The sequence below is a fragment of the Perca fluviatilis genome, chromosome 3 (assembly GCF_010015445.1).
Source record: "Perca fluviatilis chromosome 3, GENO_Pfluv_1.0, whole genome shotgun sequence".
Lineage (NCBI taxonomy): Eukaryota > Metazoa > Chordata > Actinopteri > Perciformes > Percidae > Perca > Perca fluviatilis.
This window is the reverse complement of record NC_053114.1, coordinates 26,047,589-26,064,801: the sequence shown is the minus strand read 5'-3', so window position 1 is coordinate 26,064,801 and position 17,213 is coordinate 26,047,589. Positions and strand designations below refer to the sequence as shown.

General features: G+C 37.5%; 2 protein-coding genes across 2 annotated transcripts; one reads left to right on the top strand and one right to left on the bottom strand.

The window, feature by feature from the left end:
* Window positions 1-1,354: 1,354 nt before the first annotated feature.
* On the top strand, window positions 1,355-6,889 carry LOC120555719 (cytochrome b5). The gene is made up of 5 exons (XM_039794708.1): window positions 1,355-1,849; window positions 3,047-3,175; window positions 4,784-4,810; window positions 4,937-4,968; window positions 5,372-6,889. Exons 1-5 carry the CDS (start codon window positions 1,637-1,639, stop codon window positions 5,466-5,468), a joined length of 498 nt encoding a protein of 165 aa, XP_039650642.1. The 5' UTR covers window positions 1,355-1,636; the 3' UTR covers window positions 5,469-6,889.
* Window positions 6,890-10,127: 3,238 nt separating this feature from the next.
* zgc:162592 (uncharacterized protein LOC561993 homolog) lies at window positions 10,128-13,939 on the bottom strand. Its single transcript, XM_039794707.1, has 2 exons — window positions 12,960-13,939; window positions 10,128-11,716 (listed from the first exon to the last, which is right to left on the bottom strand). The coding sequence occupies exons 1-2, from the start codon at window positions 13,759-13,761 to the stop codon at window positions 11,424-11,426; spliced, it is 1,095 nt and encodes a 364-aa protein (XP_039650641.1). The 5' UTR covers window positions 13,762-13,939; the 3' UTR covers window positions 10,128-11,423.
* Between the last annotated feature and the right edge of the window lie 3,274 nt (window positions 13,940-17,213).

Sequence of the window (17,213 nt, the reverse complement as noted above, 5' to 3'; positions counted from 1 at the left end):
AGTATGTAGAACAGGATATAGGCCTAAAAATAAAATACAAAAACACCTTACTAAACTGCTACTAACACTAAAATTCTATGAAACAGTGTTTATTAAAACATCTATCTCCAATTGTTCTCAATCCCATCCTCGTCCAACCTTTCTCATCCTTTGTTATGGTTGGATAATGGGCACTACATGTAAACAATAAATATGAAAGAAAATACTTATTACATTTAAAAGCTAAAGTGCACTGTGATCAAAACAATAAGTGTAAGAACAAGAGAAATAGAGTAAAAGTACAAAAAAATCAATACAAATCCCTCAATGCAGTAGGCTACTCCCAGTTTTGAAAAAAGAACATAAAGACATCAGAACACATGTAACACTTCCCCAATACAAAGTAAATGTTTTTGATGATGTATATCTGTATATTATAATACATAATAACTGTATATACTTGGCATTTGCCAACATAATAGGCATGAACAAGCGGTTCCTGAATGTTGCACAGAGTTATGTGGGGGGTTATGCAAATTACATTCAGACTTGGTGACAGGGTTTGAACTTTGAATCAAAAGTAATGCTGCTTACTGAAAATAGTGTATTTTTTTCAAGTGTCTCCTGAAACAATAAGACTTAAGGTTCCCCAAAGGCTTTGACAACTACCTGAATGTATTGTAATGAAAAGACCTGCAAAGAGTGGTTTGTTGGCTGAACCATATACTGTAAATATAATAATAATATGTACAGTCTATGGGCTGAACATACCCTGCCTAAAGGTTATTTACAAAAGAAGCCAGAAAAAGGCTAATAAAATGAATAAAGATCCAGGCCAGCACTGAAAGACTCTACCCTCAGGCCACTAGGAACCCTAATCCCCATACACATGTATTATCATCACCACTAGTTATACTGTTAATGTGCTCATCAGCACAGAAAGAGGCACATTATACATGTTACAGATTGATTGATTGATTGATTGATTGATTGATTGATTGATTTATGTATATATTAAATTACATGAAAATATGCTGTTTTTTTCTGGGTTTTGGGGTTGTGAGTGTTTACACCAGAATATGGTATATTTACAGTCTATAATATACGGTGGGTAAAGTCTTTCTGGGCCAGCGGGTTGCCAGACGTTGCAATTCCACCGTTGGCCGCTAAGGCCATGGTTGCATCAAAGCATAGCGCTGTTCCTGGGGGCATGGCAAAAACTCGTATGCGCAAAGACAGTGCAAAGTTGACAACCTTTGGAAATTTCCCAGTCTCATGATCATCAAGTGATCGATTTTGATTGGTCACCACTGCAAAATTCACAGTTTGATTGGTCAGTTGTGATGTTTTGTGCTTAACACGCATACCATTGCTTGGTTTATATATCTGCTGATGTACTTCTGGGTTAGGGTGTTTTTTTTTCTTCTATTTCGTAACGTGTTTTAGCATACCGTATGTGTGCTAATACAGGTGTTTATGTCTTTTTACCTCGGCGGTGTAGCTAATTGGAGCTTTTTTTTTTAAACTAACCTTATTCAAACAGTGAGAAAACTGATCGTACACGTAGCTAGCTAACGTTAACGTTACATCCATAAGTTACCTGGATAACAGAAGCTAACGTTAGCTTGCTGCTCTATCGACATAGTTAGGTTTTTGTATGAACGTTAGAATGGGTGAGGAAACTATCGACAACCCCATTAACACAGGCAGTGGACCCGCTAATTACACCAATGTTGAGGGAAACGGCGAAACCGTAGAATGTGGTGTAAAATATTACACATTAGAAGAAGTAAGATCGCATAATGTGAGCACTGACACATGGCTCATCATCCACGATAAAGTGTACGACATTACAGGTTTCCTTGAAGAGGTAAGAAACACTTGCTGGTAGCAACTTCTTTTTACAATTACAAAACGAGTATCAGCGTTGTGTTGACGTGCAACGTTTGCTGACTGCCTTCATTCAAGCTGTTCACGAACAGCGACGCTATCCATATATATACAGTTTAGATTTCGAGTTTGTGTTAAACAAGGTCCTGTCATGCGATAAGTTACCTGGTATAACATTTATTTTACCCCTTAACAGCAATATTCATTGTAACTACTTACAGGAACTTAGCTAGACCAGTTGTGAAAATTGCATATCGATGGTCCTGTTTTATAGGAGTCTGACACTTAAATTATAGTCAACTGTAAGATAATAGACCTTTTTAAGTAAAATTAGTAATGCTACAGAGTTTAAATTCTCCATTTAGTGAAAGTTCTGCATTCAAAGCTTTAAAAGGAAGTTTATGGACGACCACACACGGATAAACAAAAAATAACAACGTATTTTTTTTTTATTTGAACAGGGACAATGCACGCAGAACATTAACCATACAACCAGGAGAGATGTAATGTACCGGGTTTTAGCAAATTGCTATTAAAAGTATTCATTGTGCAATTCACAAGTACACATTATGCAAAATTGACCTTCACACATTCTGAAAATGATTATCCACTTTAGTCTTATCATTTAGGATCCTAGTGGCCTCAGGGTAGAAGCTCCTAAGCTCCTGCTTTCTTGCAGTGCCTGGTGTAAATATCCTTTAGGCAGGGTAAGGCATTGTTTGTGTCCTTTAGGCAGGTTAGGGCGTTTGTATCCTTTTAGGCAGGGTAGGGTATTGTAGATGTTTAAACATGTTAGCAGAATTTTAATAATGGAGTGGAGGGAAAAAGCACGGTAATTCCTTCTAAAATACAGTGGTGTAGGGACAATCTCTAGTTGACCCAGTAGAGTGTAGGCTGCCGTTTTTAAAATCCATCCGTGACCCTTTCCTGTCTGTACTGTTTGCTACCCTCCTACCCCTACTGATGTAGCATAACATGGAAATACTCTAGGTACAGTACTTGAGTAAATGTACTTGGTTACTTTCCACCACCAAAACACCATATTGATGCATTTCACAAATTTGCCTGTGATTTCAAGTGTGTTTTTATTGCGTCAGGTTAATGTGAGAGTGGGTGAATTAAGGAAATGAACATGCTCAACACTGAGTGACTGTGTTGATTAATTCTATGATTTCAGCATCCGGGAGGCGAGGAAGTTTTGCTGGAGCAGGCAGGTGCAGACGCAACAGAGAGTTTTGAGGATGTGGGTCATTCCACAGATGCCAGGGAGATGCTCCAGCAGTACTGCGTTGGGGAGCTTCACATGGTAAGATGTTAGCTCTGAAAGATATGATTCCCTGTCTGTAGTATCTTCACATGATATCAACATCCCTCTGTCAAATACTGAAGTTTAACTGCTATTAAATCATTATCATTGCTTAATTCTAACCAAGCTGAGTAATCAATCGGCGTCATCAGATCTCCTTTGAGAAAAAACCTTGATGCAAATTTCTTGCACAAAAGTTGCTTGGAGTCACAAGATGGGCATAACGTTAATTTTTCTTTCTTTAAATGTCTCTTCTATGACCCACTCAGTCTCAGCTTCCACTCCACACATTCATGATTAAGAAATAATGTGGAAATATTGAGGGATGGCCATCTAACTAAACTGAGCAAAACTCATGCTGCAATTAAAGATCTTGTCAGTAGTCTACCTGGAAGAAAACACAGTCCTGGGGGACAAAAAAAAAGCATGACTGTGCACCAGGACACTCAATACAGAAATGTGAAAGAATGAGGTAACAAATTCTGTTACTTGATGAAACAAAATACATTTCCCCTGTTGGAAACTGAGGACAAGTTTATGATTTCAAATCTTTCTTAAAAGAATAGTCTGGTGCCTATATAGACTTTGAAAAGTGAGTTTTGATTCCTCCCTTTTTCATACTGGTTATCAAAAACAAGCTCTCCGTCTTTGTTCCATGTAAAAATACATTCAAAGTTTATTTAAAGCTAATAAGAGGCTTCAGTTATCTAAATTGACAGTTAACCCAAAGGGGGGCCCTCCTACAGTGACAGTAAGTGAGATAAGACAGAGAAAGTTGCACATTCAATGGTTTTAAATTTTCCAACTTTATTTATTTAAATTGTGTTTTATAAAAGCCTTTGATAAAGTGTGCCATGTCTGATTATTTTTTTCGTAATTATCAAGATAATATGGTATAGTGAGACAAGAAAACCATACTGTGTAATTGCAATAGTAGCACATTCCTTCTCATGTCGTCAGTTTTTACGTGAACACAGTTTTGTATTGCCCCCAATAGTGGTTTAGTTCCCCCAACATTTTATGTTACTATATCACTAGTTTTGCTGGAGTCTTTTTCGTGTGTTCGTGTTCGATCTCTCTCATTAACAAAAATACAAATTGCAAGATTCATAAGACTGTTGAGGGCAGAAACTGTCCTTGCTTTCTCATTATTGGTCTGGTTCTCCAGGGACTGATTTCTGCAGTTATTGGCACCTTTACAAGTTTGTCTCTACTAACACACCATACAGAACATATTCATTATAACATATTCATATCATCATTCAATCCAGTGGATGCAACCACAAAGGAAAGAATTTTTGTGTGATTATCAGCTTTCTGACGCTTTTACCAGTCCCAAAAACATCACACTTGTGGTGGCTATCAACAAGATAAATGATTGGCATGTGTCCATGCTCCAAAATCTAGAACTGATATTTTGTAGGCTAACTACTACTAAATTTTGTCAACAATAAATATTAAACTGGTAATGCATATGAATACATTTTGATCATCAACTATGGACTACCTAAGAAACTGACTTAATTTATATTCTTAGCGTGTTTGAGTGTAATTTGTATCAGCCATCACATGAAGATATTAATACTAATTTATTGATTTTATTTGCAGGATGACAGAAAAAAGGAGAACGCAAAGGTAAGCCTGTTAACTGAATTGCAACAGTAAAGTTACTGGAACAGAATTAACAAAAACGATAGTTTTTGGTTAGTGGCTAAATCGAACAAGATCTTTTTTAAATTTGTATCCTTATTCCTGCTACAGGATGAAGATGCAGAGAACTCAGGGGAGTTCAGGTGAGTCATCATGATGAACACCGTGTATCTGGCTCATTGTTTACTGTTTTCATACTTGTTTTGATCTTCACTGAAAAGTCAAGTTTCTTGCTGCAAGTGAACATTGATCACTGTAGTTTCTCTTCCTTCTGGAAATTTAAAAGGGAGAAGAAAAACGGGAAAGTGCAATTATTAAAAAAAATTGCAAATCGTTATAAATTAAAATCTAATAAGATTTCTGTATTTAACTATTTTAATCTTAAAGGCAAAGTAAAAAAAACAAAACATAGCTATAACTATATACAATTCATAGCTGATAGTTGCCTTTCTCATTTGTTTTGGCCATTTTAATTGCGATGGCTCAAACAATTAATTTTTTATTATTAATGATTTTTTTTTTTTTCCTTTTTTTTTCTTTTACCAGCCACTCCTGGACAGCGTGGTTGATGCCAGCTATTGTTGCAGTGGTCGTTGCTGTCATGTATCGCTACTACTACGTGTTTGAACACAAGTCTTCTTGAGTGCTGGCAACCTGTTTCCATCTCATTCTTTTCATCTGGATGCCTTGAAATGTTTGACCAAAACCTCCTCACACTGAAAGCACACAGCAGTGTCTGCGTCCTCTGCAACAAGAAGAGGGGAGCAGTTTGATAAAGTGCTTTAGTCCTTGTCCCGTCTACATAGAGTGCACCAAACAGACAGTTGGCCAGAGACTTGAAGTTATCTGCCTTTAGTTTCTTTGTATTACATTGTCACTATGCACGTTGTCATTAATGTTTAACGTTGTCTTTAACTTAAACTTTCATATGCATTTGACCCATTTTAGTCTGTATGTTTATTACCCATTTTCCTGCTCAGATAAAGGTAATGCGAACAGCCTGGTATACAAACACCATCATTACACTGATAGACAAAATGGAAACATTGAAGGAGATCTTAGGATGCAGAATGGTGATGCCATCAGGGTAATAGTTAACCGTGACCATTCTACTTTTTTTACACTGAATTATAACTTCCAATGCATTTCTTTAGCAGTTTTTACTGCTATCTTAATGTCAATAAGAATCAGGAGTTCATTTCATTCACTACTTGCTGCACAATCCTAGTTAAGCATTTCTTTATTGCATTTATCACTTGTTGTAATGGTTGTAAATGCAAAATCTTTCCAATTATGAAATTGCAGTGTCAAACTATTCTGTCTGTTCTTTTTGAAAATAGTGAGTTATATTGTATCAGTGATTATTTAAGGTAGAATGTATTCTGACTTGTCTCATTTTTCTACAGTTCTGTTATCAGGAGCTTGTGTAGATGGTCATACTGGCTGATCTGATGTGAATATAAATGTATGTGGTATGTAGTTATAATACAATAATGTTTTATTACCCAGATACAATAGCTGACAGTGAATGACGAGTGAATACCCTGAAGAATATAGTGAAGAAATATTTGTTATTCGACTGTTCCGTTTTAAAATCTTACTGTTCCCTCTATGCCATTTGTCATGTAACTGGTGCTTTTTCACAATTTTGTTATAATTGTAATGCATCTTAATTTTACTTTTTGGGTGAGTGCAACTGTCATTTGGCTTGTATTCATTGAAGTCTGGTGGGGGTTTCAGGCCACAGTGCATACATATTTAGTAATCTATTACCTTGAATTATCTAGGTTGCTGTTCAGATGCTGGCACTGGCATTTTTTTTACCTATTACTCTCAAAACAAGCATTTTCCAACTACAAAGACAACAACTTAAAGTCCATTTACCACCTGAATTCACAAAAAAATTAAATGTATGACTATAACTTGCTATTTTTACATAACTACATTTCTTGCAGATGTTAAAATCTATTTGGTTGACTTTAAAGATAAGCATTTACCATCTTTCTTACAACGGATGTTTCCTCTCAATGTCCCTTTCAATAAAATGTATCTTTCAAAAAGTAAGTGGCTGGTCACTGCTGTGTGAATAACTTCAGATATATAAATATATGGTATGCTTTTTATGTATATTCATCATATGTGTGTAAAGAGTGAAATGTGTTATCACTCTTAACAATGTTTAGTCAACTGTCCTTTTAGAAAGTCACTCTCTGCCTGTGATAATTGTCAGACAGGAAGTAGTAAAATGAAAAGAAAATGCCCTCCAATATGATCATTACTGTTCAGTGCCTGAATGAAACATTTTTTAAATACTTTTAAGAAAGTTGAATTTTAGAAAATGCCCTCACCTGAATATTTCCTGCATAAATACTTTTCAGCTAAACCCTTAACCCTGGATTAAGGCTTAAGGGTAACCTGGATTCTTGCCTATAATGATAATGGAATGAAGTGGAAATGTGCTAAATACCTATTCATGCTGCAAGAAAAGTTTTAGTCAGTGGAAATTGTGAACGTAGCATGCTTTAAAACTAAAAAGGATGGATAAAAACTTCTGCTCCTGATATACCTGTAGTTGCTGGAAATCAGCTTCTGCAGTAGTCTCCTTCAAGACAAAAGTCTGATCTCTTATTGTTGAGGCCAGTCACAAGTTTAGAAATGACAGGGTGATGCTGGGAACAAGGAATATGCCCAAACACAAGCATATGGGAGTTGGGGCAACAGCTGCAAATGTTGAATAAAAATAAAAATGCATGAACTCAATAGTATGTCATGACAGTACTGTTATAATTTAAAAGGAATACAGAAATGAAAAAATACAGCTGGGTTCAATTTCAAACCTGCTCTTGGCTACAAAATCTTAGAAGGGTGTTCATTCATACTTTAATGACCAAAGACCATCAGCTCCTTTAAAAAGGGCATTAAAACCCTAAGTTATCATGGTTGTAGGCGATGAATTAAAAAGAAAAGTCAGTCTACTTTTCATGCTTTACCCTTACAGGGAAGTGAGCCAAATGACTGAATAATCACACTATGGTATCCTTGTGTTAAAAATGTTTGCCACTGTGATTTAGTGTAAAAAGGTTTTAGGTACCTGATAATGTGGTTACGCGCTTATACACTGATTTGTTTTTTCCATTTTACAGTGTGATACCAGCATCTTCTCTTTCTGCTTGACACCTACGATACCAAGACACGTTCCTTGTGTGTGTAAACATACTTGGCAATAAAGCTTTTCTGACAAAGCGAAATATAATTGAGTCCTGCATATGCCTGCTTCCCTCAGCTACATTTTCCTGTGAAGAGGAGCAGGAAGCAGTGATTGAAATTAAAGCCTTCCCATCTGCAACTTCCACAAGAGCCCTTACAGCGCAGAGTGCCCATGACCAGCAAACTGCAGAAAGCACAAATTAACACCCATTTATTCATTCTAATTTAACCAGGCTGGACTTGGAACTGGATGCCCTTTCATTACATAAATTGATGATTTAAAAAGAAAAGAAAAAAAGAATAAAGCGTTTTAGTTTATCCAAAAAAGATTCCAACACTACCTTTACTACTTGTCTTGGGTTTCTTCAATGTGCATAAACACCACAATTTTAGCAACCAACGAACTACATGGAGAAACCTTGAATAATTAAAAAACAAAATACACACTCAATAGTATAGAATGTCAGCATTTCATTCTATTTAGCACCACCACGACCAGTCAGAAATGATTATACATTTTATGATGTTTAAAAGGCCATGTCCATGTTGCCATGCCATACTTAGTAGTAACACAAGGTGGCACCACAGCCTCAAGATGTTATTATATGGTGTACCAGTCATTTCATTTAGCCTTTACCGGAAACAGCGAAAATATATATTAAAATGGCTACTCTGACATGTGCACCATCTCTAATAAATTAATCGCAGAATTCAGCTGTGTTCCAGGTTTTCATGGGCATAGAACAGCAGTGAACTCAATAAACAATTCTGTCACACATGGTGGCAAAGACATGCAATGATGAAAGACACCATGCAATATACTTACTGTGATAGTGTGATACTGCATGCAATGAGATGGTTTGAAATAATGTCTAGAGACAATATACTGACAAAACTGACATCTGTACTGTTTTTGCACTCTTGTCTATCTGTTGTATAGTAAGCCAAAGTAAGTTTTAGAAATGTGTTGTAGATGTGTGAGACCAAAAGATGAATGTTAAATAGCGGTGTCTTGTATTCCATGTCAGATGGGCAAAATGTTTGGCATAACAAAGAAATAAAATGGGAGTATACGAAACCCTCAGATAGACATCATTCCCCATGACTGGATCGCCTGTCATTTCTATCTGTCGTCCTCAAAGAGGGCTGAGGCTGCTAATGCACAACACTCCAATGTCCTGGGAGACTAGCTTGGCAAAAATCTCAAACGGCTGGAAAAACTCTTAGCTTGGATGCTGCAGGAATAAACATGATGCCTGATAAGTGGTTTCACTTAGTCCAAAGGGTCACCTATTTGTGGAATACATATTCAGTATCATTTGTTTTACTTGAGACTGTGGTAAAATCTAATTCCTGCTTTGTTTTCACGCACGCACTGATACCATGGAAGCAGCGATACATTTGCCAGTGTCAAATTCTCTGTCTGCAGAAGGAATCCCGAGAGGGTTTTGAAGCTTTGACAACTGACTTAGACCCATGAAAGGACTAAATTCACTCAAGAAATCAAGTAACAGACATACATACAGTACATACACCTGCTGTGGCCTACTACTATACACATGTGGCCAGCATGGGTAATGTATGTGAAAAAAACTGAACTTTCATTTCCAAGCCAGTGTTATTACAAACCTCTGAATTTAATTTCTGTACACTAGGGAATGAGGAAACATGCTAGGAATTTTGCTTTCCGATTCCATCTCCAGTAAAACAAATCACCAACAGCATCTACAAGTGTTGGAAAGGTGTTTGCAGTCCCACTATCCACTTGGCCCAAGACATATCCACAGCATACTAAGAAAGTGATGTTTACTGGAAGGAAACCATGCTTTGTCTGACAAGGCAGAGCAGCTTGTGCAGTAACATGCTGTCATATAGTAGGAGTGAACTACTCAGGTACTATGAGTAAGTTACACTGCTCTTTACTGGTCTTTTTACAGCTCTGCTTCATTATTTAGTAATGTGGAGAGCAGCAGAAAATTATGAATCACACTGATTCGTAAACACTAATGCCATTATAAATCTGTAATGCAATAATGTGATATTTTCACAAATGAAGCATTTGTAAATACATAAATCAGACTAAGTGAAGACACAATTCAAAGGCATAACACTTTATTTCATAAATTATCTGTAAACCAAAACATCAAACATTACTTGTTCATTCTTTATAAAATTAGGAATTTAGAAATAACAAAATGCATGAATACAATACAAAACTCATTTAAGTTGGTCATTGTTCTCACATAATTTATGACAGACCTTCTAATGCTCAACACATTTTTAATCATTTCTACAAGTTTGTGGAGGGGGCCACCATTTGCATTATGCACAAACATGAATGATGGGGACACCAAGCAGCAACCCAAAGGCTAAAATAAGTTGCATAAAATGTTTCTGAATTTCAAGTTTCTTTTGATGTATTTGGAAAACTATAAACTTGATTGACTTTAAATCTGAATCAACCTTCACTGTTGCAGTTAACTCTATTCAGACAAAGATGACATGGGCATTGCCAAGTTGAGTCCAGTAGCAGATGATACAGAGAGGAAGCTCATGAGCTTAATATCTCAAAACAAACAACCGCAGCCTCAGCTTACCAAAGTTATCTTTTGCCGGCACAAATGTGGTGACCTTTCTACAGTGTAGCTGCATAATTACTTTTCTCTTTGCTTACACTCAAATGCCTTGACTCAAAGGTTAACTTCTCCTAGCTGTTATATGCCAAGGTCTTTATTGCACTGTTTAAATTGAAGAACAGGTAGATAGCCTCAATCCTTCAAAGTGTCCGTAATCGGATAGTGTTTTTAGTTCACAAATGTCTCACGAATAAAAGTTGAAATATCAGTTTCATGTTTAAAGTTCAACGTTTTGACCTCAGCAACAAGTCTAATTATGCAACAGCTGACAATATTAAAATATAGCTGTATGCAGAATAATGATTGGCATTTCTGGGGCACAGACAAGGTTGATAACTATAAAACAACTAAAAGGTGGTTTAAGAGGCCATCTCTGACAGTACATTAAATCTTAGCAAGACTGTGTGCATGAGTAAAAAATGTTTTTAAAGTTAAATAAGTTATAAGTTGAGCCTGTGTTCCGCTCAATTGAACACTATTTTTAGACTGCAAATTGATAAAATATAAGAAAAATGTATAATAATGAAAATAACTCAAATTACAATGATGTAGTGGTTATTTCAAGTACTTGCCATCATAGTCTGTCTTAGTATCAACCTGTTTGCATTGCAACCCATTACAATGAGTCTACATCTTACCCTTGATACCTTATGTTGGGATATGTCAATAACTTGGCTTCAGTTGACCCGACAATAGAGAACACCAGAGGTCACTGACTATGTCCATTCCAATGGTGCTCTTCAGGTGCAGATGTTCTAAGCCAAACTCAACAGGGTGCAGGTGGAGGATACGCTGGAAGAACGCTCATGGACACTGTTTTTATCCAGAATTCCTGACACAAACTGTGTATTTGAAGTGCTGCAGTACCCTAGGCTGTCAGCCAGTTTGGGGCAGAGGGCCAGAGCCAGCCTCTGGAGGACAAGGTGGAATTTCCTGCGGAAGCTTCGGTTAATCCAGAAGTAGAAGATGCAGTTGAGGAAACCATTGGAGGTCGGCAGCCATACCACCACAAACTCAATCCACTCTGGTACGCTGCTACCCGAGAGTGCTGTGGTGCAGAAAACATGGGGATTTAACTGGAGCAAGAAGTCAACAGATAACACAAGACAGCGGGTGAGACAAGTTGTTGACCTTTTTTATGAAAGGGTCACAAATGACACAAACACAGTCTAGCTATGGCTTTATGTCTATAAATTGATACATCTATTTTTTTAGTACAAGTACAATTAAAGTACAAAATTAACTGGTAGATTTGGTGGAGTGGAAGCAACCACTTTACAGTGAGCCTCACTAGCAGATCACTTTGAAGTTTTAGTTAAGACTGTCAGCTTCATTTTGCAGGGATTTTCATCCATATCAGATGAATTACGCCCTCTTTGGAAAATGTCTTCATCACTTCTAAAAATATTCAGCTGTGACTACACTTTCAGTCTTGATTACTCCAAGACAGCACGTGGCTGGGGGAAAACGAGAAAAAGTTATAAAAAAAAATAAAAAATATGGCCTGAGTCATACAACTGGCCCTGGATCAGTATATCCATGCCCAGAATTACATAAATAGCGTTGACAGCCATTTCTCACAGGCACAGCTGAAATCGATGGAGACATTTGTTGAGGGGGAAATAGCCATAAAACTTGCCTTTAAAAAAATAAAAAAAATTCTTCAACTCCAACTAAAGCTAAAAACCATACACGAGGATGTAGCCATTGCACACTAATTTTGCACTTCTTTGGTCATTGTAAGATCAACTGGGTAGACATAAGGAGCTTACATCCTAAACCCCTAAATTACCCAGTATAATTAAAGAACCTGGCTACACAAAAAAAGTGTGATGCAAGTGCAGTTTTCATATATTTCACAACAGTTAACACTATCTAGTCTAGATATACACCATCAGGAGGCATCAGCTACAATATCCTCTAGTTTTCTTCAAGATATGACAATGATTCTAGGCCCCTTTGTATTAGTTTACTTAGTGACTAAATTCAATTAAAGTAAATGAGTGAAAAGGAGCCAAAATGTGGTAAACAAGATTTGAACCTTTATCATGATGCTAGGGAATTTGGGTCCGTAGGAAAGCCTTAGACATCCATCCATCCATCCAGTATGTATTCAACAATATTCACTTTGACAAATAGGCAGTATGTTAGAAGCATTTTTTTAATAAGAGTACCATCAACAATATCAGAAGAATAAGGGAGTCATCTATGGCAGGCCCTTTTATTTATTGTTTAAGCTCCCCCCCACTGCACCTCCTATAAATGTGTATTTCCACTGATTCATTGCTTACCATTGTAGATCATAGCTGCCATGCAGGGTGTCCAACAGGTGTAGTAGGCTGCCACCACAGGTACAAGCACTCTGGATGCCACATTGTGTCTGCTGCGACGCGCACAGTTGTATTTGCGCAGTTTCAGTCTCTGTCTCTTGGCTGCGCACCACACTCTCAGGTTTGCATATGTCATGATGATGGAGCAGGGGAAAAATATAAAGCAGGTCAAGCTTAGGGTGTATCCAACATTTGTGGAGTAGGACGGATTGCAAACCAGGGACGCAGTAGAAAAATGAACCTCGATGATGCCATCTGGAAATGATATTGGCGACAGTAGAAAGGGTGGGAAGCACCAGGCGAAGGCAATCAGGAGCAGTGTCCTTTTTCTTGTCAAAATAGATGAATATTGAAGCGGGTAAAACACTGCAATGTACCTCTCCAGGCTTATCGTGGCCAGTGTATACATGCAGGTGGAGTAGACGGTGGCATTGCAAAAGGCCACGATATGACAAAGAGTGTCTGGCCCTTCAGTGTAGTCCTTTAGCAGACTCACCCAGAGATTCAAGGGCATGACCAGCAGTCCAAACGCAGAGTCTGCAGCAGTGAGAGAGAGGAGAAAGTACCGAGAGTTTCTTGACCAACCAGCCACGGAGGAAGTAATAACCAAGAGAACGGCAATATTTCCCAAAGTGATCATCACGCCCAAAACGATAATTATGCTTACTTTGACGGACCGGTGAGTCAGTTCCTGCAGTCTCTGAGGGTCAACAACTGACACGTTGGAGTCGTCAGAAGTTGAAAAGTTGAGCGTTAAATACATTTTCACTCACAGTATAATGGGTACGACAAAAACATAAGGCACGAGAGGCAAAACAAATGGTTTGAAAGACAATTAAAGTAGGCTACGCAAAAATGTGGGGTTACATTAGAAAGCAGCACTGCTGCAGCTGCTTGTAGCTTTTTTTTACCTCAACAATCAGAGGCACACCTGGTGCAATTAGTGGTGATAGTCTACCTCGCCAAAAAGTCTGCAACAGTGTCGCAATTTCTTTAACTGGTATCTAAATTTCTTTTTAACTAAGGTTATAAATGTAATTTTGTAAATTTTATAATGTGTTGTATAATATGTCTCTCATTGGTAGTTAATTGTATGTTGTTTAATATAATACATTAACTGAGGTACTCTTGCCATTGGCTTTACGTTGTACAGTATATTGAGACAATAGCCTACAACTTAAATAATTTTCCAAAATATAAATATAGAAATTGCTATTTGTATATTTAGTTTAAAGTACTAAAGAGGCAATTGAGGTTATATTGCATGTAATGGCAACATGGCTTTATTCATACATGTATTTATAAAATCCAAAGTGATATACTAATGCATGTGCATGTCTATGTGCACATAGTAAGATTGATATGCAACCAATATAAAACATGTAACTTTAGGGCAAATAGCTTAGGTATCAAACAAGAGGGTCTCATAGTAGGCCTTCTCCGGGAGGAGCAGGAAGGACCATTATGATGGTTTGGCATAGGATAGGTTTGTATTATCTCCGGTACATCTTAATACAAATTCCCATGCCATAAGTAAGTTAAGAGAGTTATTGGTCGTTGAAATCATTCCTCCTGTCTTTATTAGCTATAAAGCAATCTCATCCTAGTGTGACAACTCTCTGAGAGATGGAACAAAGTTCACAGCCCTTGTTTCGTGCAAAACCAATTTTTTTTCCAAATCAAGCCAATCAAGCAAACCATAACTCCCAAAATGTATTCATGGTATTTGAATGTATTGAGGTAGGTATACTCTGCTCTTTACTGCTTTTTGCACTTCTGGTTAGATGCTAAACTGCATTCCGTTGTCTCAGTACCTGTCCCCTGTGCAATGACAATAAAGATAAATCTAATCTACAATAGACAAACTAGATAGAAATAATCTGAAACTATACTTTAAGGTAGTATTTAGGCACACAATCAAACAGGAATCCATCAAATATATACAGTGAGGTTTTATCCATTAGTGTGGTGGCTGCCAACTTCTCTCCTTCTAAAAAAAATAAACTACATGACAGGGCAGATAAAAGGGCAGGAAACCACTCAGGTAACCATCTGTTTCAGTGTTATTCTTCTGTGTAACAGTCAGTCCATTAAACAGCACCTACCAACACACACTTCCTGGGCAAACTCGCCCATTTTCGTGCATCCCCAGGAACACTAATACTACCTATGATTTATCATTCCCCTAGCAAACAATAAGAATTTTTACACATCTTAGTGTCTTTCATTTAAATGAAGAAGACAATTTTAAACCTTTATATTACAGTAAATTCATCATGAGACCTTGAAGAAAATAGCCTTTGTGGAAATGAATGTATTATTACTTAATGTATACATCACCAGAATGAACAAACATGGCTGTACATTGTGCAGAAAACATTTACATCAATGAAAAGATTTAATATTTGTATAATAGAAATTCAGGTAATGAAATCATATTTTAACTCCATGATTTACATCTCCCTGCAGAGTCCTACAATATGTATATATGTACTGTAACAGCAGCGTAGCAGCTGCTACAGTTTGCTAAAGGAGGAGCCTTTCCTGTAAAAAGTATAAAGCACACACACAGGATAGACTGTATACAGCATATGGCTCAAAGCCACACAGCTTTTCTGTTCTGCTACCACGGCAGGATCCCCCAGAGGAGAACTGACAGCTATCTGCGTTTGATATACGCGTTTCTTGCCGTCCTAATGGGCGGATTTCTCTTGGTGATGTCTAACACAAGGCTTGGAGGGCCTTCATGTTCATTGCACAGTCAATTGCATACTTCTTACCTGATTCTGTTTCATTTTGAAAAAATGTGAAAGCAGCAGAGTCACACATATAGCACAATACTGTATGCTACATATATTACTAAAGTGCAAAGAGTGAATGGTAGCCTATTTATTTTCGGGAGGCAAATACCATTTTTTCTTCTCCAAAAATTTTCCGGTTTTGCTCCATTAGCTATCCTCGTGATGCTACAGAATTGATTTACAACCATCAAAGTGATTTGTCTGCCAATTTGTTTAAAAAGAGTAACCTAATGCACATTTTGAAAAAAAGAAGAAAGTGCACTCTGAACCATTCTCTTCTCCACTCATTTCATTCATAAATCCAGCTGCTTTTAAAATATTTCTGTGTGGCACAAAAATCACGAGATGTTTTTCTGTGACAGAGAGTGAGTCTGTGTTTCTATGTTGGGTCTACATGTGTGGGTGTGCACACACCAGCAATACTTGCCCAAAGGTGCATGTGTAAATGTACTTGATCCCATGCGAACATGAGTGAGATAGAGAGAGGATGAATTCGTACATGCTTGCAATTGACTATCCTGTGAGTGGGTGGACTCCTCCATTGGCCAGCTACAGTACAGCACTTCCTCATGTGGAGGTAGGTAGCCATTGATTTTATCTGTCTGTGCATGCATGCGTGTGTGTGTGTGTGTGTGTGTGTGTGTGTGTGTGTGTGTGTGTGTGTGTGTGTGTGTGTGTGTGTGTGTGTGTGTGTGTGTGTGTGTGTGTGTGTGTGTGTGTGTGTGTGTGGGAGTGTTTGTGTGGGCAGCAACACTATCTAATTCTACCAGTAAGGGTTGATGCAGGATGTTTAGGAGAGATTGTATAGCAGGGTGGTTTGATGGCCGATTTTGTGAAAACTTCATGTCTTGACAGTCTGTCCAACTGATAAGGGGCCGTTGTCAGCACAGACAAAACCAACCTGGCAGGTTGGAAGTTATTAAAGTGGTGTCTAAGATATATCTTCTTTGTAGGTACACACCAATGTATACTCCTGTGGTACTCCAGGTGTCAAATAAAGCAGAGCATCACCATGCTGTGTGCAGAGAAAAGTACAGAAGCTGAATTTAGCAAGTGGACTGCTTATACATAACCATGCATTCCATATCAAATAGAGAAGAAATTTAAATGAATTCAGATTTGACTCCATACAAACAATCTTCATATGCTGCTGTAGCTTTAATCTAAAGACTGTTTAATGTTAAATGTTTTTGATGAAAATGGGGACAGCATGTGGAAGGTACCCTTTGTGTTTGGAAGAAGGTATACCAGAGATGAGACAGAAGCAACAAGACAACTGTAGGAGTTCATTGATTAAGTTCAGTCAAACAAAACAAGCAAATTTTAGGGATTTGCAGAAAACAGGCCGCATTCCTAAATGTTGTTTGTGGACTGAAAGATAGCAATCTGGTGCTCCACATTCCTAAAACAATCC

Excerpts from the sequence above, each read along its gene's own strand:
- LOC120555719 (XM_039794708.1), top strand. The coding sequence starts at position 1,637 with ATGAACGTTAGAATGGGTGAGGAAACTATCGACAACCCCATTAACACA. Across the intron at positions 1,850-3,046 it reads TTACAGGTTTCCTTGAAGAG|CATCCGGGAGGCGAGGAAGT; the intron begins GTAAGAAACACT and ends CTATGATTTCAG. Across the intron at positions 4,811-4,936 it reads GAAAAAAGGAGAACGCAAAG|GATGAAGATGCAGAGAACTC; the intron begins GTAAGCCTGTTA and ends TTCCTGCTACAG.
- zgc:162592 (XM_039794707.1), bottom strand. The coding sequence starts at position 13,761 with ATGTATTTAACGCTCAACTTTTCAACTTCTGACGACTCCAACGTGTCA. Across the intron at positions 11,717-12,959 it reads GGCAGCTATGATCTACAATG|CACTCTCGGGTAGCAGCGTA; the intron begins GTAAGCAATGAA and ends TCTGCACCACAG.